Consider the following 9,777-nt stretch of genomic DNA (forward strand, 5'->3'; position numbering starts at 1 on the left):
ATGAGAATGCTCGGCTGAACTTGTGGTAATTCAACGTGACTTTATGGGTAATTCAGGTGGGCTTATCGGTAATTGGATGCAACTTATGGGCAATTTGACATGACTTGCTGTATGGCTACTTTAACGTGAGTTATGGCTAATTCAGGTGTACTTATGGGTGATTCAACACGGCCTATGTCACCTCATCTTTGTTGTTTTTCAGTACTTTTATCAAAGGTTGTCCATTTGGAATCAAAGTAAATGCAACGTCAGATGGAAAAGCGCTATGCATCACTGAGATTAGTAATGTCAATGATCATAATCATGATTTCAATGAAGTAAGTGGAAATAACCCTTTGTAGTAGTCATAGCCTTTGAGCTATGGTCACACTAGCCCTGTATATGATAAGGAGGCTTTCATCAGAAATTATGTGAAGGATAAAAAAGAGCAATAACATTAGGGGGGGGGGGGGGGGGTTAATCGGCTTTTTTTTCAAATTCAATTTTAACCCAGGTTTTAGGATACAACAGTACATTCTAAGACCACTAGTAAAAAAAATTGAAATTTCCGTCCAAAACCCCCTCTATCCAAAAAATTACTTTTCGTGTATAATTGCATTTTGATTATGACACTTGAAGTTCAAATATTGTTTGCTACTGTACTAAAACACGTTAAGAATGTTGCAAGACAGTTTTTCTGATCTTGACTTCATCGTAAGACACGGTAAAGTGGTCATTTCACTTTGCGCGCATGACTACGCACATGCTGAATATGACCAGTTTGTGCGAAACTGGTCATATTCAAGCCGCCGATTCACCAAACCTGGTGATCTTGCCCATCTCTGTGGGTTGGACACCTGTCAAAAGATATGTCGTTTTCTTGATTATGTGCATATAAATTATTTTTCAGAATGCATTTAATTTGATGCCTAAACAACGAAGATTAAATGAAACAGAAAGCAGTGTGATCGGAGAAATGCTTGCCACCAAAGCAAATAAAAAGTTGGTACAAAAGCACATTCCAGCTTCTACAGGAAAAACAGTTATTCTTAAAGATCTGCATAATATTGCCGCAAAACAGAGACCTTTGTATGAAAACACCTATGATGAACTTATTAATGAAATGAACAAAGAAAAAGGTTAGTCGACAGACAAAACTTTTTTGTCTGTTATACAGTACAAGATATGTTCATGCTAAATAGTAGAGATGACTTTCTAATTTCTATGTGCAGTATGATAAGTAGTGATAGAATGAGCTCCGGTTCCGGTCAAATTCTGGCTCCGTACTGGAGGTGATGTGACTCCGGCCTAGAGCCGGATGTGTGTGTGCAAGCTGTGGTCAGGGTCATGACCTTGGAAAAATCTAATTTTTTGCATCATTGTAGTACTGCAGCAATGCAAGAATAGGCTACCAGGTTGCCTGTAACATTGGTCAACACCGTAGGCGTATTTGCAATCTACAGGTCGCTGCTGCAGATTGAGTGTCACATGATATTGTGAGCATTCTTCTTGAACCATTTCAGATATAATGTCAATTAAGCAATTCGCGATTGACCTCTTGCCGTAATGGTTTAGACTGCAGATGAATTATTTCGATGACGTGGGTTCAATCTCACCATTGCCAGTTCAATTTAAAGTGTTGACCGCCTGGTTTACCGGTCAATAGACTCCGTCTACTGCAGCAAACTGCGGATTACCAGTACGCACATCATAGTAGGCTACACAAGAAAAATATCTAATTTTCAGACGTTTTTCTATTCAGAAAACGTTTGTCTAGTATAACCAACACAGAACATTAGCAGTACCCTACAACGTGTGGAAAATTTGCAACATTGAGCTATAAAGGGTCAATTGAGAGTATTTTTTGCTTCATTTTCTTCACAAGAATTCATTCTACTTTCCCAAACTCATGCTCCAAAGATTTTTGTTGCAACATAAGGCGCTATGGGGATTGTAAGATTGAAAGCGGGATCAAGGAATTCAATCAAAGGTCTTCAATATCTTGAAACAATTCTACTTTGAGTGGATAGAAATAGAAAACATTGCTAAATTTGAAATCTACGTAAAAGTTTACTCCTAATGGATCCTTTTAACGGACCCTAAGCATTGCAATGTGGCATCTTTTAGAGAATGGGGTGAGAGTGGTATACAACCGCTCAGTTGGAACATTGATTATATGATGTAAATATTACCAAAGGCCTAAACATCCTTCCTCTGGCCAATAATTAAAATAACATAGAATAGAAAACAAATTTCACTAAAAGTTGATGTTTTTGCTTTTAAATCTGATGGAGTGCCTAATAGGCCTAATTGTTTTGCGCTATTTTAGTCTGGCCCAGGATTGTCAAGATTCTTGCTTTGTAGGGTATACTAATCCTCAGTTTATTTTCATTTTAGGTGCTGCAGTAGATGTGTTTGCAGATGATGACAAACAATTGCAGGCGATATACTTTCAAACGAAAGACATGCGGGAAACCTTTGCGGCATATCCCGAAATGCTGCTGATTGATGCAACCTACAAACTTAATGACTTGAGAATGCCATTATATGTGATGCTGAATGTTGATGGCTTAGGTCAGAGTGAAATTGTGTGTCTGTGGCTTGTAGCCACTGAAGACAAACTGACCATCAGCAAGCTGTTAACTCAGTTTAAACTCCACAATCCAGCTTGGGATAAAGTGGAGGTTGTAATGGCTGACAAAGACATGGCAGAGCGGGATGCCATGATGAAAATGCTGCCTACTGCAGAAATTTTAATTTGCTATTTTCATACCCTTCGCACTTTTCGTAGAGAAGTTTCCATGGAAAAATTAGGCATTTCTTCAGCCCAAAGGCAGGTATCACTGGAAATTTTAGGAAAACTGGCAAATGCCAAAAATGAGTCAGCTTATAATTTACTGTATAACCAATTCGTTGACACAGTCCCAATTGCTGTCACAACATATTATAACGATAACTGGCATGCTATTCGACATCAATGGGTGGATGGACTGAGCAACTTGAAAGCTAATTTTTTGAACAGAACTAATAATCGACTGGAATCCATCAATGGAAAGTTGAAAAGTGTCATAACAAGATACTCAGGAATGACCATGTTTTTTAAAGATCTGATGGCATGTATCCAATCTCTTTCCACCGAACGTGACCACAAAGCGTCAAATGCTTTCCTTAAGGTTCCAATTGATGCGATTTCAAGTGTGGCGGAGAGACAATACCAACAGCTACTGACACCATTTGCATATATTCATGTGCAACAACAATTCAAGTTAGCGGAAAAGGTTGCCATGTCAGAGATTTTGAATGATTCTGCCATAGTAAAATCTCGTGTCCATGGGGAATTGGCAGTCACAACAACAGCATGTCCTTGTGGATTCACATCATCAATGCTGCTACCTTGTAGGCATGTCTTGGCAGTTAGAAGGCAGCTCCATATGTCAGAGTACAATCCCAATCTTTGTTCAGAACGGTGGACAATGCAATATTTTCTTAAATCCCATCGCCTGACAAGAAACTCACTGGACAACGGTCCTGCATCCACATTACCAGCTGTTGAGATTCTTAACAAGCCTCAAAGAAGATGTGTTTTATCAGAACAGCAAAAGTATCGCCGTGTTCAAGATATTTCCCAGAAGATTGCGTTAATGATATCTGAACAAGGAATGGATGAATTCCAATACAACCTGGATAATTTACGACAAATTGCAGAGTTCTTGCAGGAAGGAAAGAAATTCCAAGTTGTGAACTTTTTGGGTCAAACTCAGAAAGGTAGGCCTATATGCTAGCACTATTTACTAAATCAGAAAAACTAGCCTACTTTTTCAAATATCTGAAGAGATATGGGTTAGTTACTGCAACTTGCGTCGTGATTTTGCAGTCAATTTTTTTTTGAGCAATGATTTTTATGGCGTTGAGCTATCCAATATGTGGGCTAATATGTACTGCATGCGCAGTTGCGCACTAATTTACGATTATACAAGGTTGCAGATGCTCAGTAATTCTGCTTTTGTGAACAACTGCATGATCCTTTTCAGGCACTGATACTGGAAGTGCTGCTGCAACATCTTCCAGCAATGATCCTGGAATTGTATTTCCTACGGTCTCAAACAGTACTTTACAGCACACACCCGGTGACGTCTTGTCGACCGTTGATACCAGTGCGATTATGATGCAGACACCGTCCAGTTCTATTCAGTCTTTTACAAGTATGTGCTGTTTCTGAAACATTCATTTCTGATTAGTTGTTTTTTCTTGCATTGCATAATGCATTATGTTTATTAATTTTTTAATAAAAACGTTGAAATAGTGATGTTTTCTACGTTGTAGCCTATATTCGATTCTCGTTGTGTTTATTAACAGATGATGCAGGATCAATTAAATTTCCACCGAAGATGATGAAACGTGGCAGGCCAAAAGGAGCTGGATTGACAGTCATTGGGTTACCACGCAAGAGACAAAAAAAGAGCGGACCAATTTCATTCAGACTGAAGTCGTCTTTTCAGAAAGAAGCAGGTTTGTTGCATTTATGTTTGTGTGACTTCATTTTTGTTATAGCCTACGTTAGTTTAAAAAACTACACTTTGACTTCTGTGGGTCTGCCTAGCCGATAGGCTACGTCAAAGCGTACGTAGGCTACATCAAACAAAGTCACCCATGGTCATATTTTTCAGCAATACTCAGTTGGTTTGTCGATTCTGAGGTAGTAGAAGAGGTCTTGCGTCCATTCAGCGATCGACTGATCGAAGAAAATGAAATTGAAACGTTGCCCGAAAGAATTCCAATGAAGTGTTTAGATGAAAACATTGCCATTGCTTCTGTGCGAAGACATTTTTCTTTTGACGGTTGGACGTTGATGGAGAACCTACTGACCACTTTGCGAAATAAAGGCCGCTGGTTGTGCATCTCCTGTTATTTAGATCTTGATGCAGGCGACAGCATCATGTGCGACTCGTGTCTGGATTGGCACCATCTGAGATGTCTTGGTAGAACAATGCCGCCAAAAACGAAGTCTTGGTTCTGCAGGAAATGCAACCTTATGGAGAAGTGACATTGAATGTTCAGGTGATACTGCAATCTCGCTTTGTCAATTAAACCAAGGTTATGTAAACCGTGAACTACGAAAAGACTTATTGGCCTTGACGCGTTATGCTTGAAACTTGTAACATTTGATAAAAATCGTTTCTTCAATGGTCCTCACATAAAACGCTAACGATGTGTTCTTGAATGACTAATGAGTCCAATCCTGGCATTAAAAGTTCTGATGCATTTAGGACATTTAACATTCTTTGGGAGAGTTGGCTGAAAGTCATGGACTAGTACAGGTTTGTAATGTAGTTGCTGCAATATACTACGGTCCAACAAGACCTTCAACAGTTCATCAATATTCAACTATTTTACTGTTTCCAACTTAACACAATTAGTATACGTATGTTGAACTCTTTCATAGCAAATGGTGGTACAGAACTTGAAAATAGCAAGTAAAAGGTAGCTCGAAGCTGCAGTTTTTTTTTTGACTGACTCATCAGGAGCTGTCATCAGAATAAAACAAACCTAAATGTGGTGAAGTACTTATAGTAGAAGGAAAGAAGAAAAACTGGAGCTTCAAACTATCAGCTACCTTATACTCGCTAAATCCAGATTTGTTGCATGTGTGTAGTATTTACATTTCTTCACTGTAATCTTAGGCTATGGCATAAATGCTTTGATTTCTTATGGCAAAAAATGGGTGATGAAGATCCATAAGTTTATAACAGTAAAAAATCAATTGTTTATTGTTGAAAGTGGTTGGCTTCAGTTGAAGATGCCATGAGATCCATTGAAGAGTACGAAGCAAAAGCAGGAACGAAGCTTGTTGTTGTTCAGAAACGAGCATACGGTGCCATGTTAATGTTGATTTTTAACATCCTGTCATTGTAATTCACTAGTGTACTAAGTGTTGATATTCATACTACAATAATAAGCCTTTTCTTTGTTGACAAAGATTCTGAAAAGGTTTCTGCAAAGCACAGTGTTTTCACCAAAGTGGAGGTTAGGCATCATAAAAGAGGAAACGGTTTACTAACTGCAAAAAATGCTATAAACATATGTAAATGTGTTCTGTTTCATCAACTTTGCATCTCGTTTCTTAAAGACACTCAGTTTTCAGGTGTAAAAGCTTTGTTGATTCAGAGTAGCCTAGCCTACTTCACTGACCTCTTTTGTATTTTTTCCATCTAGTGTGCCAAATCCATACGCCTATGTGGTGTTATTGATTGGACCAAGTGACATGTCCAGCGGTAACCAAAGGCAGGGTTTGGGTCACAACCAATCTTTTTGAGACAATTTATTTTTTACCATATTCACGTAGTAGGCTTGGTGGTTTTCAATGTTACGTACAGTACCGTATATTATTTCTGTAGGCTACTATCATAAGATGAAAATTTAGTTGATTGTAACTCATCTTAGATGAAGATAATACGATTGTTGCATCGTTGCGGCCAAGGCATTTGCCTCTTGGATGCAACTTACAAGACGTCCAAGTATTCCCTTCCTCTATTTTTTCTTTGCGTCAGAACGAATGTTGGTTACCAGGTTGTTGCTACGTTTATTATCCAAAATGAACAAGCTTCGGACATAGCAGAAGCACTTTCTGTTGTAAAAGGGTGGTCAGAAAACTGGAACCCTTCGTTTTTCATGACCGATAAATGTGAGGCGGAAATCAAGGCCATCGAAAGCGTTTTTTCAAGTTAGTGAATTGCATTAACATTTTCGTTGCTTGTGTGCTGTCTCCATTGCTCATGCATTTGTGTCGTCACTGTTAAGTTGCTACTGTACTTTACCACTCAGTGCCCACGACTTCTTGTTCCGCAGATTGCTACGTGTTACTCTGTGCCTTTCATCGCGAACAAGCCTGGGAAAGGTGGATGAGGAAAAGTGACAATGGCGTTCGCGATGATAAAGCAATTGTGCTGACATACTGGACGCAATGAGGAAAGCAACTACATAGAACAGACTTGTTTGCAATCAAACCAGGCGACAATGAGCGAATGGCAAACGCGATACCCCCCTATTCAGGGATAATATGCGTGTCTGTGACCGCAGGGGACCTGGAGCCGAGTTGTTTTGCACGTTGATAGCACCATGCAGTTGCAAGCACAGTAATAGGCTACTGAGCTCACATTTTGAACAATTCTGTGATCTTCACACCAAGGCTTTTTTTCAGTTGCTAACACGGCCACAAATCGCAGCGCATATGCGTGCTTAGTGTTAAGTAACAGCCTAGTGGAAAGTGTTGTGGATTGAATTTGCTAGTTCAAATAAGTATATTAATTCCGGTACCCAAAGCCTCAAATGAATTCACGAATATCGCAATTGTTAACAATGGCATATAAATTAGGATGTTAGTGCACACAAAGTAGGGAAAGTATTGCTTGAAGAGTTGATTCCTGGGACAAAAATTGAACACTGTAGGCTATGTCGAGCAGAAACTGGTTTAGTGTTTTAAGGTGGTCAAAAATGTAAGCATGCGTCTATTTGCATCCAACAAATAACGAAACTCTAAACTTCTCAGTTTGGTCGGGAAACAAAAAGGGTTGCGAGGACAAATAGCAGGTCTCATCTAGGCAAGGAGAGGAGGGACACATGGGTGATGATCTGGCCTAACAGTTACTGTGCTGTGCTCAAAATATGTACAGTTTTTGTTTAACATGTGCGGTATTCACTTTTTGTAAATAGCCTAGCTTTTCGGAAATGCAACGAGTCATCTGGCGCTATTTGCTTGTGTTTGAAGCCCGGTTGCTCGCTTTGTGAAAAAGCTATCAACCTCAACTTTTGCTTGTCAATAGACAGAGATATGTTGTTTAGATTAGCGTTTATTAAATGCTGTTATCTTTAAAAATATTTGTGGGATAAATGGTTAAAGTCGGTCAAGTTCAACTCTTTACCTAAGAAATATTTTTAACTTTTAGAGTCTGGCTGACCTTAATTTGGATAGATGATAGCTTGTGCTTTCCAGCAATGGTTCAATTGTTAAAATCGAAGCAGAAACAAGCAACTTACAACTAATTTAATAAAGACATATAATGATCGCAGACCGGGGAGACTTGTATACTTGCTTCGATTCGGAAATGCAACGAGTCATCGGGCGCTATTTGCTTGTGTTTGAAGCCCGGTTGCTCGCTTTGTGAAAAAGCTATCAACCTCAACTTTTGCTTGTCAATAGACAGAGATATGTTCTTTAGATTAGCGTTTATTAAATGCTGGTATCTTTACAAGTATTTTTGGGATAAATGGTTAAAGTCGGTCAAGTTCAACTCTTTACCTAAGAAATATTTTTAACTTTTAGAGTCTGGCTGACCTTCATTTGGATAAACGATAGCTTGCGCTTTCCAGCAATGGTTTAATTGTAAAAATCGAAGCAGAAACGACAAAGATATATTATTGATTAAATGCTGGTATCTTTAGAAGTATTCTTCGGATAAATAGTTAAACTTGGTCAAGTTTAACTCTTTTCTAAGGAGATATGTGGTGTTTTTCGGGCCTGTGTTACATAGCTATTAGGTAAAAGCGGACACTTGCATGCTTTTTTTTGTCATGGTTGACTATTTTCACCCCACTTTTCCACCATTTTATGGTGGATTCCTCCTGTGTGACGTCATCGCCTTTTTAACCAGGGTGGCGACTTGTATACCAGTTCCAGATCACGCATGAGCGCATATTGATGTCAAACGTAATGCTTGAGTGGTGCTTGTAAGAATAGCCTCTGAGGCTATTTTTACAATATGTTGTAAGAATAGCCACAGCCTTGATTTGGTCTTTTTCCTTGACTACATGATTTGGGTGTTCTTCCTCCATGCACACAAGCATACTGTATTGTTTAATAGCCGAAGAAAGTGTCTCAAAACTGTAATATAATGCTCCCTTCGTAATCATGATGACAATGGATTCATTGACGTGTAGTTTCGATCAGCAAAATCAGCAACTACCGCGGTTCACTCTACGATCAAGTGTGCAGCACAAGCCAATACGCATGCGCGCGAAATTACGTATGAGCGTCGTCGGATGAAACGCCTGAGCGCATTAAGGTCTTGCTCGAGTAAACAACGTCTTGCTTGAGTGGTGCTTGTAAGAATAGCTTCAGAGGCTAGTTTTACAATATGTTGTAAGAATAGCCACTTCGGAACAAATAAACTGAAAGTTGAAGTGATAAATTGTTTCTGTGATAAAATTTGAAAAGAACAATATAATAGGGCAGTGGCTATTTGACCGGCTCCGGTCTTTGAATCTGAAACACTATTTGACCGGTCATGACGTCACTACATAAGCACTTTTTTCTTTCAAAGCAAAAGACGATAAGCGCGTTAAGTTTTAAATTCAACACGTTTTCTTCAACTGAGTCCGCGGCGCACACGTAACGTCTCGGGCTGCCATTTTAGAGGGAATGAGTTCGATACTATCCGGAAGCGTTCTTTTTTTTTCTTTTTTTTTAACTACAAAAGGATACAAACTGATATGAATGAATCAACAAGTGAATAAAAAAGCTTCAAAACGAATTAAAAAAGTTTTTTCTAGTTTTTATTTTTAACAAATTCCTTTCATTTCTTAGCACAAATTCTCTGAAAAAATCACACCTTCTAATAGGATGTAAGATTACGTTTCGCTGAAGTCCGAAGTTAAAAATTAAATCCAGTCTCGTTGTCGCACAACAATCAGTCAAGTTTCAAATCATCATCTCAACCAACCCTTCAAGACAACTTTCCACTTTTAAAAATTTAGTTAAAAAAAAAAACGCTTCCGAATAGAATCGAACTCATTCCCTCTAGA

At 38.8% G+C, this 9,777-nt stretch overlaps 1 protein-coding gene across 3 annotated transcripts; it reads left to right on the forward strand.

The window, feature by feature from the left end:
- Positions 1-2,380: 2,380 nt before the first annotated feature.
- On the forward strand, positions 2,381-7,048 carry LOC145785444 (zinc finger SWIM domain-containing protein 3-like). 3 transcript variants are annotated; one of them, XR_014291170.1, is made up of 5 exons: positions 2,381-3,744; positions 4,011-4,181; positions 4,336-4,488; positions 4,647-6,700; positions 6,826-7,048. XR_014291170.1 is itself a non-coding variant. In XM_082597100.1 (4 exons), exons 1-4 carry the CDS (start codon positions 2,445-2,447, stop codon positions 5,021-5,023), a joined length of 2,001 nt encoding a protein of 666 aa, XP_082453226.1. In that variant the 5' UTR covers positions 2,381-2,444; the 3' UTR covers positions 5,024-7,048. The 3 variants fall into 3 exon arrangements, 1 of the variants encoding a protein (XP_082453226.1); XR_014291171.1 differs by having other exon boundaries at positions 4,647-5,297; positions 5,758-7,048; XM_082597100.1 differs by having other exon boundaries at positions 4,647-7,048.
- The last annotated feature ends 2,729 nt before the right edge of the window (positions 7,049-9,777 follow it).

The sequence above is a fragment of the Aplidium turbinatum genome, chromosome 16 (assembly GCF_918807975.1).
Source record: "Aplidium turbinatum chromosome 16, kaAplTurb1.1, whole genome shotgun sequence".
NCBI lineage: Eukaryota > Metazoa > Chordata > Ascidiacea > Aplousobranchia > Polyclinidae > Aplidium > Aplidium turbinatum.